This window comes from Lasioglossum baleicum, chromosome 6 (assembly GCF_051020765.1).
Source record: "Lasioglossum baleicum chromosome 6, iyLasBale1, whole genome shotgun sequence".
Taxonomy (NCBI): Eukaryota; Metazoa; Arthropoda; class Insecta; order Hymenoptera; family Halictidae; genus Lasioglossum; species Lasioglossum baleicum.
Window position 1 is genome coordinate 4,449,861 of NC_134934.1, and position 16,411 is coordinate 4,466,271.

Here is a 16,411-nt window from a genome sequence, read left to right on the forward strand (position 1 = left end):
TACAACTTTTAACATTTTCTTCTATCTTCAAGCCTAACGGAGCTATTTAGATGGCCTGTTTCTCGTGAATCGGACGGTATATGTGATCAAGCATCACCAGTTAATAATAAGTTTTAGTATACCACCCCTGGCTGAAAATATCTAAATAGAATGCTTGTTTAAATCAATATCACGATTTTTCTCAATCTGTATCTTATACAGATCGAACATTTTTGTCAGGGGTTTGCAGTTTGGAAACTATAATTCAAGATCTGAATACTGGATAATTCAATGAAAGGGGGAAGAAAGTACGAGAAGGGGAGAGAGCATCTACTGATAAAAGTAATTGTACCATCGGATCCAAGCTTCATGTCCGGGTCCTCTGTGCTAATGGTGTCCATCGAGGTAGTCGTGGTGATGCCATGTTGGTGATCGGCGTTCACGTTGGACGAGTCTATGGAAATCAGGCGATAAGTTATTTGCCGGTGAATCGCCGAGGTAATTAGTTCCCTAACTCTCCGCTCATTGAAAGAAGACTTTAACGAGTACGGGACTAATCATGGTGGAACTGATTCCTCAAAGGAACCGAGTAAAATTCGTCGGGAACTTCGTCGCTCTAATGAGACATGGAACTTCGGACCGTATCAGCCCGATGAGGGTACAGGATGCGAGATAAAGAGAGAGAGAGAGAGAGAGAGAGGGAGGGAAAAATATCGAATTCTTACCGGAAGTACGAGCCGTGAAAGTTATCGCGGATTCCCAGTCCTCTTTGCTGGACGGCTTCGAGGTATCCCCGTTCTCCAGCTCGCACAGCACGCCGTTGATGTAATCTGCGACGAATTCAGATTCACGTATTCAAACGAGAACTTCCATGCAGGGCCCCATCTATTTTTTGCCGCTGCGAACGAGCATCAATAGTCTTTCCGTAACTTACCCTGGGTGAACAACTTCGTCGAGCCGTTCTGCTGGAACTCCGGGAAACTCACGTGATTCTGCTTGCCGTCCTACAAGAAACGGAAGTTTTAATTGCGGGCCGGCTGATTCAGATAGGAATAAGACACTGCCGTGGCTAACGAAAAGAATACGCCTATGCTGGCTGAAATCCTCTTTGAATTTCAATTACCAGACTGCGGATTTTGCGCGTCTACGATTAAAATTATGAAACATGCAGCAGTAACTTCAAATGAAAATTAGAGTAATTGTGCCCGTAATTATGAAAGTGGTCTAAATGATATATTTCTTGTTTCGAGATATTTCAAGGAAGAGGATGTTAACACTAAATGAATTCCGTATAATGTTGAAATAACAAGCGTAAAAATTATTATTATTCTTTTGAAATTTTCACTTAGACCACGTCCATAATCAATGGGCACAAAATGAATTACTAATCGAATTCGATTCTCGCTACTGCTTCAAAAAATGTCGCAGAAACTATCCTAGTGATAGATTCGAAAAGAAAAATTGTGTCTGCAAAGAAGTCGAAAGTTCTTCTGTAAAGAATTTACTGAAACAGCGTCGGTATTCGGCCAAAGCAGAACGTCCACGATGAAATAGCGTTTTAGTACTCACTTTGAGCAACTTCTTACTGCGCTTGTGACGATGCTTGTGCTCACCCACCATCCGTCGTATGTTCATGTGCATTTTGTAATTGACTTGGGTCGATAGATCGCGATCGTTGACCGCGTGTCGGCTGTAGCTCAGCCGTCGATGCTGGGAGAATTTTATTTCATCACTCAGGAACTTGTTTCCATCCCCCTTTTTCTTTATTTTTATATAGCGGTTCTGAAATAGGTAGCTAAACTTTAGGAGTGCATGGTTCTTGCGAGATACTCATTCACAACACCGTACCAACTACAATTCTTATATGTTTTTATTTTTATTTTTTCGCCCTCTCTCTCTCTCTCCCTCTCACTTTCTTTCTTTCTTTCTTTCTCCCTTTCGCTCTCACGAACGAGCACCCAAAAGTTCAGCCACTTACTTGAGAATCACCCTGTAGAAGCGGTAACAAAGGGTAAAGAAGGAACGTTTGGAACTCGAGGGTTGCTTCCTTTGCTCCTTAGTGCAAGCGAAAGCGGTGAAGATCCGCCGAGGAACTCTCAATTGTCAATCTCGCTCGGCTCGTTTCGAACAATCAATATCATGAAACTTTCGCTCTCGATCATTTCGATGGTTCCTCTCTATCACTCTCTCTAGCCTCTGGCGAATATTGACAGTTGAAAATTCCCGGCTAGCAGACGCGATTTGCATCCCCGAGGCAGAGGGTTGAAACTCGCGTCGCTCGTATCCTTTCATTTCCTTTTTTTTTATGAATACGCGACACGAGTCGAGAGGACGACGGGGGAGGGTTGAAATTTTTCAGCGTCGTCCCCTAAACATGCCCCCCGTCAGCAAAGTTTTCAGGGCCGCGAGCATATATGTAAATCGGTCGTCAGCAAGGAGGGTGTCTTACCCTCTTGTAAGGCTTGCAAAGTTCCTCGGCCAATAGATGGTGGATCCTGGCGTCGGTCAGGTCCTTCTTGGAAGGGTTGTACTCCACCTCTTGAGGATCAATATTCCAGCCCGCTTCGAGCTGGCTGCAGCTTGGACTGGAAGGAGAAAGAATGAGACTGCATTTTATGACGGGCTGCCACTTCAAGATCGATACCGTGCCTCGAGGAGGGTTCGCCGTTCAATCGAGATACAATGCAGAGACTTATCTCCGGCTACGATTCCCGCGCAACGTGTACACCCGGGTCTCTGAGTCACTTCTACTTTCCAGCCCTAAACTACTTTCGGAGCCATCAACGTCCCGGACAGTGATGCTGGGCTTATTCGACGTGACGGTTCTCGAGATAACGTGGTTAGGACCTTTCTTCGATGCGACAACGGAGCACATGGCTGATCAATAATTGACAAACCGCGGTGACTCAGAAAATTAAACGCACGCTCCTCCTCGGCTTTCCTTCGCGGTCCACCCTCGCAAAATTATTGCGCCCATTATGATCTTGTATAATTTTTTAACCTCTCCTCTAAATTTTTGGAGGAAATTTCAACGCTTTCAGTTCCACTACGAAACTTCAAGATCACGACGGAATTATTCAAAGTGAACGTAAAAGAGCAACATTAGAATTTCGTGCTTCCACACTGATGAAAAGCACATCTTCACTCGTCACACGTTAGATACACTATTATTCAATAATACATTATTATTGAAGCGTGATCAATAGACAGAGAATTTTATGCGTTTATAACAAAAAATGGGTAGGTGTAATTTGAAACAGTAAAAACATTAGAAGAATATCAAAATACTGTTACATTATTTTCTATTTCACTGCAGTTTGTTGCAACCTAGATGGAAAATTTATATTTTCCATAAAGATCCGCTGTCTACACTTTGGTACAACCATGTTGAAGCTCCTCTTGGACCATGTTATTTCAACGAAAAAAATGTCCGACCGAACCACTAGCAACAGAGTACTCTAAGCTGACCACTAGACAGCGGATCTTTAGGCAAAATAAACATTTTTCATCTGAATTGCAACAAACCGTTGATTTTCTCTTTTAATATGTTCAATAGGTTGAGAGTAATATAAAGGTATTTTTAAGTTCGTCTAATGTTTTGAATGTTTAAAATTGACACCTACCCATTCTTGTCTTAAATGCATAAAATCCGCGGTGACTCATCCTGTATCCGATTAAACTCCGGTCAGTCCTAGCCCGTTGATTAAAATCTTCGTCATAATTAATATTGTTCTGCTTCGGAGCGTGCTGGTAGCGCACCTGTTGTTTCAAAGGAATGTGCTCCGCGAGCATTTGTTATTGTGAAAATAAGCAGGTCAAGTATGAACGAGATAACTTCTTGTTCGGTACGTATTGAATCGTAACCGGGAACACGAATGAGGATGACGGTGAGGGGGCGAGAGGTTGGTCGGGAATGAAGTCGGGAAGAGCGAAAAAGGAGAAATCATACCTTCCATTGAAGTGTCCCGTGTGGCTATAGTTCCGGAATATCGCGGACATGCTCTCCGTTCCGCTGATATTACCAATCGTGGACGCGTTCCTCCTAATGTAATCCAGCGCGTCTTTCATCGCGAGCTTCGAGTACGTTTCCAATATTTTCGGCTCCGCGCCGTAATGATCCCGCACCAAATAAGGTCGAATGAACTTGTTATCGAACCGTTTGAACCTGGAAAAACATGACAATGCCAGAAAATAACGAGGCTCGACGCAGCGCGCGCTGGCGGCAAATGAGGGTTCAGCAGCTCGGAATCAACACAGCTTGCTCTTCATAGTTTCAAATAAGAAATTGTAAAAGAATAAGGAAATTTTAACCTCTTAACTGCGGAATTTAAATGGTCCTATCGTAAATTTTGCGAAAAACAAGGAAAGATTATATTTTTATTTGATAAAAAGTTAACAATTCATTCTTGAAAAGGTTATTGTTATTGCACCGCAATAGAGATTTGGATTGACGTGTATACACGCCGAACGCAGTTAACTGGTTAAATGAAATCTTAGACGAATCAAATTGATTACGCAAGGCTAAATATTATCTGTATATGAGAAGCCATTTCTTCCGGAACGAATTTCGTTCGGTTTCTTGGTTTGGGTACTTCGACTCTCGAACTGCTGAAACAGCGTTGCTGAACCACCGTGTAATGCAACGCCTCGAAGTGTAACAACGAGGACACAAACGGTTCCACCAGGTGTCGCCGAGAAGCAAAATTCTGCTTCATTCAATTTTTGAACTCGCACAGAAGCTTGCTTGTTGCACTAATCGGTACCTGTCACACAGCTCGGCGTTACCTGTTACCGGTTTGCAACGATTTCTCGCTGTTCCGCGATTAAGTATTCGTTAGAACGCAGAAGAGCTATATACTTGTCTCGGACGTGGTAGTTGCCGTGCTTCCCCAAAATGTCCTCCATTGCGGCCATAACGTGATCCAATAACTGAAAACAGAAACGTCATTTCCTCTTTCACTCTGCAGCGGTTTTCGCGTATCTTTCTTTTTCTCTCGCACGACCGGCGAACGGTGCAGGGCAGACCGTGGTCGCTTATTATATCCGTTATCTGGCGTGATATATGCTAAGAGTATCAACCACGAAACGACTCGGTTAATTTACCGAGCCATTGTTCTTGTTTTGACACGTTCATTTGCGAACCGGGGGCCGCGGGGGCCGGGACGCATGAAAATCAATGCGATCCTCGGTGCACACGCGGACGGCCAACGATTATTGATTCCCCTGTATCGCGGCCCGGCTATTCTTTTTCAATATTTACATTAACGACACGAGAATGCGCCGGCAGCCGCCTGTCTATAATTTATAACGCGGCCGAGCTCCTCGCATACCCCCTCCTTCCTTCATCTAGTATTTTTATTAACCGATCGATCCCCCGTTCCAGTAGAACGAATTGTTTTGTAAAAAAAAAGGAGAAAGAAGGAGAACACGCGACGCACCCTTTCGTGAATCCTCTCGTTCATCGTCGGCTTCTTCCTCTCGGCTCTCTTCACGTTCAGGATCTTCACCAGCGGCTTGATCGTGATACCCTGAGAAAAGAAAACGGTATGGCTGGTCAGTTTTCGTACCACGGTTCGCTACTTGCAGTTCATTGACAGCGACCGCTTTATTTGAACAGCTGCGACGCGCTACGTGGGCGAGCAACTTCGGAACTTCGGGATATACATGCTCGAGAAGTTCCCAGACTTACTTTTTTACAGACATACCTGTAACCCGATTTATGAAGTTACGCCGGTACTATGTAATTTGAACCCCTCTCGGTGCCATATAATTTTATTGTTTCACCACGTTCGTTTGTCTCTATTTTTTTAGTGTTGCGATAGCGGAGGCTGCTCCACGACAATGCACTGTGACTGTGGATTTTATGCGTTTATGGTAGAAACGAGGCTTCTCTATTTTGGTTTTGTTAGTATACAGCTATTGTATGCCCATACAGTTACTCAAATTAATATTCGGACGTTCTAAAAAAGACGATAACTTTTTTAATATCGTGCTATACGATTTGAATATTTTTGGGAAGCTAGAGCAATTAGTTTATTACAGGATGTGAAAAGAGATTTTTTTCAAAAATAGCAATTGTGATTGGAATTGTAGAAAAAATACTAAAAGTTGCATTTTACAACTTTTTTATGTGGGCCTATATTGAAAACTGAAAAAGTACGTTTTGTACCCGTGTCAATTATATGCACTGTGAAAGTTTCGACAGGCATTGAAAGATGTAAAAATTCTTAGATATAGGCCGAAAACCATAAGAATCTGCAATTTTTACCAACTTTAAACTTTAAACGTTTGTAGCTCATTGTAACGTCGACCGATTTTGATAAATTTTCAGAATATGTTTAATTCACACAGATCTACAAAACGTATTTTCTGAATTTTCAATATGGGCCCACATAAAAAGTTGTAAAATGCAACTTTTAGTATTTTTTCAACAATTCCGACCAATTGCAATTTTTGAAAAAATTTCTTTTCACATCCTGTAGTAAACTAATTGCTCCAGCTTTCCAAAAAAGTTCAAATCGTATAGTAGAATACTAAAAAAGTTATCGTCTCGAATATTAATTCGAGTAACTGTGTATAGGCATACAAAATTTATATATCTTTCTCCTTATTTTGAAATCTAGTTTATTTTGAAACCGCAAAATAAATCGTAGGGCAAGGGGTTAAAGAGAGAGGGAGTGTAGATGACTACAATGATGTGTCGTAGCGTAGATTTTTTTGCGACTAAGGGTAGTGACCGGTCGAGGTACACTGTCGAAAACGTCTTAGTCACTGTTTAGAATAAAGTAAATAGTTGGTCATCCAACGTAGTAACAATTCAAGCAGAAGATAAGACGAAAGCACCGCAGAAAAGCGAGGTTGTACTCGTATAATTGAACATGAATAATCGACCATTAAATACTTACGAATGTAAAGGTAAGTGCGAGAGCTCTGGCAGGGCGGCAGGTACCGCGTCGGAGAAATGAAATTTCGTTGAGCAAGGCTGAGGAAATGATTCTAAAGACGCGTGTCCCCGAGCAGTCAAGGGATATTAAAATAAATGTTGAAAGCTCCTGTGGCACGTGCACGCGCGTGTGCATAGAATCTACACATTACCGTGCACTGTTATCGTGGTAATACGAAGCTCCGCAACCAAAAAAGAATCGCCGAGCTGCTCTTTAGCGAATAATTTATGCAGGATCGAGCTAGGCGGTTGTCGCGAGCGGTGTGCACCGAATGCCGCCATCGATATCGAGTTTCCGATCGACTGGCCGACAAAGTCGATGGTGTTTTTAGAACTAATGGAACCACGGAGTTGGTCCCACTCCAATCGCAAACAGGACGCGCCTTCAGGATGAAAGCAGGCGGAGGGGTGTTTTATTCCATTCCACCGACCGCTCTATACCCTCCCCGTGACGCTTAACCTTTCGCAATCTAATTGCATTTGTATTTGATTCGCTCTTATTTTAGACCGCTTTTAATTCCTGGCGGAGGAACCTCCTGGAGAATTAAAAGCGGATCATTTTGTCTGTATAGAGTTGAGTGGGCGTGCAGAAGGAAAGTGTACGGAGAGATGCGCCGTTTTTGCTTTTCCAGGATGGCTAACGGCGAACGTCTATCCCCTCGGACCTGTTGTATACGACGGCCTCGCGTATAAAAGAAGAAAAGAATCTTTCGCGTCGGTTGTATCCGGCGTTAATATCACGGGGAGATATACTTGCGGCCACTAGACCGTGTTCCGTATCCCCATAAAAGCCTATGCCCGAGGTCGAGTTTATCCCCTCCCATCTGGTTGTCTATGATGCTAAAATGACTGAGCCCGGTAATAAAAGTCGCTGCGCCAACGCATGGGGGAAAAACGTGTAACCGTACAAATTGCGGTAACGGTGCATTCTTTCCTTAGACAGAGACCGCCCCATGCAAAATGTTGCTCGGCTGCTCCTGCCAGGCGGAATCTAATCGAAAAGCCCCGGAGTTATAGCTCCGCCGCGCAACGATAGATAATAAATTTCAGAAAACTTCGAGAGGAGCCACGTTCTACTACCTAATAGAACATTAATTCCTGTCAAAATTTGGCAGCTCCTGACCTGGAAACTTTGGGCGTTCCGGGCGAGCGAGCACCGGGATGACAACGTTTAATTATTTGAAGATTGCGAAATTACGGGAGCCAATAATTGGAGAGTTCTCAGATTAGAAGATAATTGAGACCTCTTGCCTACGTTGTTTCGAGAAGTTCTACATTTAATGTATCGTTAAATTAACTTTTCATTAAACGCATATGGTACTTACAGTCTGAAAACTTTTGTTCAATAAAAATTTATTTATTAGTAGACTGCGGATCTTTATGCAAAATAAAAAATGTTCGTATCGATTGCAGGACACAGGAGCCAAATAAAAATTGTATCCTTCTTTTAATCATCCTATTAAGCCGAAACTAATACATTGGTGTCCTTAAATATTTTTAACATGTCCACTGCTTTAAAATATACGTGTCCATTTTTGTTATAAATGCATAAAATCCGCAGTCTATTCATTAGATTTATTTCGGTTTAAGATAATTTAGAATACACACGTTTCGTAGATCTGTATCAATTCAACATATTCTGAAAATCAAAATGTCGAGACGTTGCGATGAGCTGCAAAAGCATTATCGAATATCTTAAAAAATGTTGGTTTCCGACGTGAATAATGCTATCGTCGTGACCAGCATTTTCAAGTTTTCTGTTTGAATATTTGAAAATTTTGGAATTTGAAAAATGCGAGAATTTAGAGATGCGAAACTCCAGTTTTAGGAATGAAGCAGCGGGGACAATCTCCCGGTGAGCGATAGCGGATTTCACTGTGACGGATCGAAAATTTAATAACAGTCAATTCGGCCGGTTTTATTGAATGGTTCCCGGGTCTAAATCAACATTTCTGAAAGTTTGCCCCTGTGCAACCCCAGCGCCGCGGAGCGCCGAGTGCCACACTTCGGGGGATGTTGATTTAGAGAAAAAGGGATTTTCCTGCTATTATAGTACCCTCTTTAAATCGAACAACCTTTATCGTTATTCTTCTGTGTACCTACATTCGTGCTCGGAAATTTTCGGGCAGTTACTTCGAGCACAGCCTCTATTATTCTCTCGAACGCATTTAGTTCGCTAGCGCTCCGTCGGCTCTATGTGTTGATATTCTAATTCGATCATTATAATTTGTAATACCGACATTTAACGCTCCGCAGAGGCGTTATGAGTGTTTTCAAAAGGGAAATTATTCTCGATAGGAATCCCCTTCTCGTCGACAGTCGTGTGGACATAGAAAACAAAAACATTCGGATCTTTACTCTCTATTAAATCAATAAATAATATCATTTGTGAATTTAGTTCGGCAATTCAAGCAGAAATGCGAGATGATCCTTCGTAACTGGAAGCATTAGGGTAATGAATTTAAAATTGTATTAACTAGCCGGGATCTTGAAATAACGGAGCACAGAACTGTATGATCCACCTCCATTAACAACATTAACTATTGATTTTCTTATATTGCTTCATCTTATTCCAACGAATCAGTTCCCTAAGGCAGACATGCAATTGATGTACATTTTCTTTCATAAAGTGATTAAAGACAAAGAAGTTTACGCTAAATAAAAATGTTCTATGCGATTCACAACAAACTGAAATGACATAGAAATTTATTTCCTTGCGTAATATGTAAACTGCGGATCTTTATGCATTTATGGCTTATGAAAATGCTCAAAAAAGGCTAGAATATAAAATACGATAGAATTTTCTACAATTTTCATTTGTTTTGCATCTACAAAGGCTGCTCCCATTCAAAAATAGGATTATACTTCGTTCCACTTTCTTAAAATTTTACCATCAATATGTTTAATAGGTTGAAAATAATGCAACAGTGTTGTTTTCAATTCTCCTAATGACTTTACTGTCTTAAATCATATCAACTTATTTTTCTCATAAATCCATCAAATCCGCTATCTAGTTGTAATCTCGAACATCAATTTGTTTTTCTTCAGACGTTCATAAAAATCTGTGGAGGACATAAAACAATTTTTACCCGAAAGTATAGGGGAGGAGTAAGGGTTAAGAGGTTTTTGTCGGTGGCGTGGGTCGAAATCGTGTGACAGGGGAGTTCATATCTTTAACCCTACGGTGTCCCTAGTACATATAACCATAGCTAGCAGCTGGACAGCTTGGGAAACGCGACACCGGCTGTTTGCTGAGATAATGCTACAATATTTGTTCTTCCGCGGGGTGCCTCCCCTGTTATCTCTGTCAGAAGCGAAAAGTTCGGTTACCTGAATGAACACGGTGAAGTAGATGACAGCGATGGTGGTGGTGACGAACATTGGCTGCAGGGGCACGTTCCTTGGGTCGATCAGGAGCACCAGAGCGAAAGCGACGGCGCCCCGTAAACCGCCATAGGACATCACGAATTTCTCCACCTTCTCGAGTTTGTGCAAACGGAACTGGTTCGCCACGGCCGACAGCACGATCACGCCTGTAACACCGGTTAATGATTTTCGTTAGGGTTGGCCCCGTTTAGCCGATGACGTGGCCTTCGTGAATTTTTAAATCCCACCGTCGTCGATGTCGGCGTCGCGCCGGACAATTTACCGGTAAACTGTCAGTAGAATCGAGAAGCCGTAAGCCAGTGACAGTAATCCGCGATGCGAACTGATGGTTGCGGAAGGAGGGACGAATCCTTTTAAGTCTCCCGAGATTTCGTAACTTAAGAGACGCCGAAACGCCTTGAATAGCGAAGCAGAGGATCTTTTGTCCCTTTGTTCTCCTACCTCGCTGACCAAAACCGTTCTGTGTCCCGATACCGGTCGTCGTTTCGGTACGTACAACTCTGAATACCAGCGACGGAAAACGTTCAACGAATTTCCCGAGGAAAACTTAGAATACCAGCCTCGTCCCGTTTCGGCGCGCGCCCGTGACAGTGACATGGATTAGATCATATTAATCTCTCCTTTTAATATATCAAACGTTTCGTTTCGCGGCACCGAAACCTATACCAGAATTTACCAAAATATGCTAGAATACACCAGAATGTACCAGAATATATCAGAATGTCCTAGAAAATATCGGAATATACCAGAATATGCCAGAATATAACAGAGTTTACCAAAATATACTAGAATATACCAGAGAATGTACCAGAATATAGTAGAATATATTAGAATATACTAGAAAATATCAGAATATACCAGAATATGCCAGAATATAATAGAGATTACCAAAATATACTATTGGGTTGGGGAATAAGTTCGTAGCGTTTTATGTTTGCTTTTATTCTACGATTTTTTTGTTCTTTGGCAAAGTGTTGTACATCAATCGAAAGAGCTCTCTTTCTGCTCTACAAAACTGTGATAATCGTTGTTTTGAATAATTTCATTTTTTATTATTTTTCAGGCTTAGAAATGGAATATCCAGGAGGCAACAAATGAACATTTGCGACACCTGCTTTTCTTCGCTTTCATCGAGGTCAAAAACAATTACCGGAAAAAATGAACTGCGATCATAAGACGATTCTCAACCATCTTCGTTCGATGGTATTTGTCGAAAAATTGGGAGCTTGGGTGTCTCACGAGCTCACCGAAAACAACGAAGAAAATCGCCTTCAAATTGCTTCTCAACATGTGTCGAAAATGTTGATTTTCGCCCAAAACAACGATTATCACAGTTTTGTAGTGCAGAAAGAGAGCTCTTCCGATTGATGTACAACACTTTGCCAAAGAACAAAAAAATCGTTGTAGAATAAAAGAAAACAAAACAATACGAACTTATTCCTCGACCCAATAGAATATACCAGAATATACCAGAATACATATACTAGAATGTACATGAACACACCAGAATACAACAGAATATAGTAGAATGTACCATAATTATTATCCAGCCTCTTCTGTATCTCATAAATGCTTATGACACGTTTATAAAAACGATAAAAAACGTCTTTAGAATCGCATTATACCGAATAAGATCCAAACTCCCTCGCGAGTTCCCCGTTGGCAATAACCGCAGTCGACGGGCTGCTCTAAAAACAAGTTTTTATATTAATCCGAAGACATTGCGTATATATTGCATGCCGATAAGCTAATATATTATAGTCGGGCTCAGTCGATCCTCTTCGAATAAACTCTATATTCGCTCCTCCCACAGTGAATCTTGGCGGAAAATTTGCCCGAAAATCGTTCGAAAATGCATAAAACATGTCCCACTCTCCGACCCCGTGCCAAAGACGGTCCTCCTCGAACTATTGCTGCTAGCCGTCCTTGTCGGCGGCTAGAAGATCCGACTATAAGAAACGATATTCTTGGCACAATCCCGTAACCGGTAAGTGACACACGATAAGCGGTGATTGGTTTAGCTTAAGTCCCTTATCCCGTAATACCATTAGCAAGTCGAACTCGTCTGAATCGCGCGGGAGGCATTGCACATCCTCGCGAGTGGCTGTATTGATTCGAACGACGCGATTAGGGGTTTTCCTCGAGCACCTACTGAGTCGTATCTCTAACCGCGGCTGACCTTGTACTCGAAAAGAGATTTCGAAAAACAGGATCAAACGATCCGATCCTTCCCGCTCGTAGAAGCTTGTTTCCCATCGATCCACAGACAAAACCTTCTTTATGACTACTAATACAAAGTGTGCAAATATTTGAAATATTAACCCGTATAGATTCATCTGCTTCTTCACATAACGTATCTACAGGGTGTCTCCAAAACATATTTATACAATCCATTAAGATGATTGTCTTCCCGAAAATTCCACTAAACTTCCAAAAATTCAGATCGTGAAATAGCGATCACTGTCACGAAAAATTTTGACATGAAAAGGAAGTTTAATGTCTGCTCTAATGCTCAACCAACAAAAATTTTTCCATTTTTTGGCGTTTATTGCCTACTTTATTGGCTATTACTGAATTACGTTATGAGTTTTGTCCGGCTAATTAGCATTGATCGCAACACTGTGGATGATTAATTCGCGGAACGGAGAGAACACTGTTATTAATCTTACGAAGGAAATTATGTAGAAACGGAAGACTTCCCCCCAGCCTCTCACTCTAGCTCTCTCATTCTTTCTCGCTCTGTACTCGAAAGATCAAAAAGAATTCGCTGTTTGAGTCTACGGGGTGTCCTTAGAGGACACGGCGCGGAAGATAATATGAAGAGAAAAAAGAACCGATGTAACATCAAAGACAAATGTTCAATCAAATAATGGTGTTCAACTGAGGAGAGAATATCTGTGTCTGCAATCTTCAACATGGCGGCGCGCCGCGCGCCGTCGTCGTCCTCTGTGCGAGGTTTAGTGACCCGGCGAAGACGCCGACACAGACGTATCAAAGTTAAGCCAGTTTTAATAATACTAAACTTTGATCTTTGAAGAAAATTTCTCCGACAAACACTGCCGGTCATGCTGGCCTTTATTTTATCTTTTCCATCACTACCTTTGACATTCCGCTGCTGGTCTATATTCGCTGCAAACCGTGTGCCTCCGGTTTTATTCAAATTTTTGTTTTCTTCTTTCTTTCTTTTATCCTTGAATTCGAGCCTGGAATCGACTTTGAACGTAATCATTATACTGCAGGCTCTACGCATGCATAGTGCGACTGATCTTAAAAACCTGGGCGCAGGGAAATGTTCAAAAAGGTTTACCGTTGCTGCGACCCTCGGTTCAACTGTGCTTTTGAATTGGCTATGAGAAATAAAGGACCTGCACGTATGTTGGTGACAACATTTTTATACGTTTGTGAACGTAAAATCTCATCTTTGATATGTTACAACCGTGACGAGGAAATTCTCTGCGAAGATTGTTTGAAATACTAAAAATTTTAGAGAATCAAGTTGAAGTCTTAAATTTCGAGGAAAAAAGAAGAATGTGTGCCAATCTTTTATTGTTTGTAGAAATGAATTGCTTGTTTGTATATTTTAGCTCGCGAAGGATTAGAAAATCGTATGAAATCTATACATATAAATTCAACCTTGTCGCGTAACTAGTGTTAATACAGACAGGGTATAAGCAGCGAAATCAAAATACAATTTGAACCATTCAGTAATTCAAAGTCTTTAGTAAGTTTTCAAATAAACTTTTTCAATTATATTCTGGACATTAGATCAATAAGTGTTTTTCTAATTATGAATAATCGTCATTTCTATTGAATCTATATCGATTGCCACGTTAATTAACGAATTTGCTAAAGTGAAAGTTAAAAGTAAGTAGTAAAACTGCAGTAGATTGTTGTAGTTAACAGTTGATATTTTCAAAATAAAAATAATATTCGTACATGTTCTGCAGTTTTCTTTTTTAAATCACAATCGAAGGTTAATTGAAAAAAAAACCATTCAAGAGGTGGCATTGAGTACAGAAAAGGAACAGTTTGCAACCTGCATAGTTGCACATTATTGTTTTTGGATGGAAACAGGCCTACAGATGCATCAATAAGTACAATAGCTGTTGAGCCCGCTGCAGCGGCTCGTGTGGGACGAGCCTATCGCGGTTAGAGTGTAATGGACAGCTATTTTAAACAGTTCTTTAGAAAAGCAGGCTATAAAGTTCATGGCACGTTAAAGCGACTAGTTTTCAGGCATAAGCGGTGTATAGTTTGCAAGGTAGGACTCACCGACGATCCGATAGACCGAGCAGAAGACGATGGTCGTGAGGACAAACCATGTGTTCCAGTTGTGGGCGTTGTTCACGGTGGCCACGCCGAGGAACATGAATATAATGGTCTCGGATCCGCTCGACAGCATTTTCATCGTATATTTGACGGTGGTGTGCGACTTGTGCGATATATTGGCCTCCACGTAGTTCTTCATGGTAATGCCGCAGAAGGTGATCCTGCGATAAAGAGGCCACGGATAATGGGGGGGGGTGGATACCAGGGGAGAGAGAGGACGCGTGCGAGCTCGGGAAACTCGAGTTATCGATCGTCTCGCGCCGTTTCCTAAACGCCGTCGAAATTAATTCGGACATACGATCCGGGACGGCGGCGTTTACAAAATCGATGTTCACGGTGTTAGGGGACGAAGCCCCCCCCTCTCTCTCTCTCTCCCCCTTCGCTCTCCGATCTCTCTCGGTCTGCGGTTATAACACGACATCCCTGCCGAGAGATTTACGGGGGTGGCCACGTCTTACGTGGGACCCTCGTTAGCTGGGCTGATCAACTCCGTAAAATATAAAGTCGCGCGGAAAACACTTACGATCACCGACATTCTATTTTAACCCTCATCCGCTACTCCAGTCAATTTGACACATTACCCACTGCCTCTGAAAACGCCTCCAAGAAGCATCGGCACGCTAAACTTCCGATTTTGGAAAAATTGTTGGCAAAAATCTGTGATTGTAAGGAAGAACGCCGCATGTCACACTCTTTCACTTTCGAGATGCGTATGAATTGAACATAGACTTTTTTCTGGTAGTGTATAAACACGCGAATTATATACTCTAAAGCACAATTAATGCATAAATTCAATTTTTTTTTGAATTTGTGACATGCGGTTTTTTATTCTTTCAACCACGGAAATAATCGTACAGCGATAAACACAGACTGCAAGCTCTTCCACTTTCACAATCCATTATTCCCTTTATTTAGAGATCTTTTTGAAACGCCTCTAAAACCGAGGAAAAATTTTTCTCTTCAAAGAGTTTACTATACATTTGAAAATTGACGCTTTCCCTTTACAACAACCTCTTGGAACTTGATACACGATCTTTTTCGGCAGTGTAAAGTGACTGAGAAAATGAATAGCAAATTTTGGGGCTGGTTGTTCGTCGAAATTGACAATTTTGATCGTTCGTTCCTCCGCCGTATCGATTTTTCACCGCCCTGTCGATTTAATACCAAGGGACAGATTAAGTGGGAAAATGAGGGACGCACGGGGGTTAATGCGTCAAACGTGAACTAAATGTCGACGGAAATTTCTGCAGAGGTCGAAACCACACCCTGCTGAAATAGAAGCTGCGAGAAATCGTGCGGGTCAACGTACTTATTATCTCTCAGTTTTCTTTATAGTGAATTGATCGATTTTTCTCGAGAAATTTGAATCGGTTCGCTGATGCATTAAGGAGACTGCATTTAATGCGAGCATCTTCTTAACAACTAAGTATAGCGAAATTAATTAATAAATATGTTTCTCGGGTACTACGAAAGTACCTCTTAAGGGACTCGTTAATACGCAGTAAATGCAAGAGCTCTGTAGAAATTAGAGCTCGAAACTTTGAACCCATCCAAACCATACCGTTGAGCGTGAAGTTTCTACTTCGGAATACCCTTAAATAACCGTAATACTAATTGCACCTGCCCGGGAGGTTGAAACAATTGAATGTCAAAATGATTCTGCATATTTCTAACTTTCGTCTGTGTCACGGAAAACGATTAAGTATATCCATCGTCGAAGTCGATTTTGTTCGGAATCTGTCTGCTACATTCTGTGTGTACGAATTTCAGGGA

The 16,411-nt window shown here is 41.6% G+C and overlaps 1 protein-coding gene across 6 annotated transcripts in view; it reads right to left on the reverse strand.

The window, feature by feature from the left end:
* Nhe2 (Na[+]/H[+] hydrogen exchanger 2) overlaps positions 1–16,411 on the reverse strand; it is a 35,943-nt gene that overhangs the window by 7,525 nt on the left and 12,007 nt on the right. For 5 of the 6 annotated variants that reach the window (XR_013009122.1, XM_076425560.1, XM_076425561.1 and 2 more), the window contains 10 exons: positions 14,582–14,799; positions 10,253–10,455; positions 5,418–5,507; positions 4,838–4,908; positions 3,929–4,144; positions 2,429–2,564; positions 1,549–1,761; positions 914–983; positions 705–809; positions 332–433 (listed from right to left, as the gene is read on the reverse strand). Coding sequence is in view for 5 of the 6 variants with exons in the window: in XM_076425560.1 (XP_076281675.1) it covers positions 332–433; positions 705–809; positions 914–983; positions 1,549–1,761; positions 2,429–2,564; positions 3,929–4,144; positions 4,838–4,908; positions 5,418–5,507; positions 10,253–10,455; positions 14,582–14,799 (1,424 nt within the window). In the remaining variant the exon portion in view is untranslated. The remainder of the gene's footprint in view (positions 1–331; positions 434–704; positions 810–913; positions 984–1,548; positions 1,762–2,428; positions 2,565–3,928; positions 4,145–4,837; positions 4,909–5,417; positions 5,508–10,252; positions 10,456–14,581; positions 14,800–16,411) is intronic. The other variant, XM_076425562.1, reaches the window with a different exon arrangement.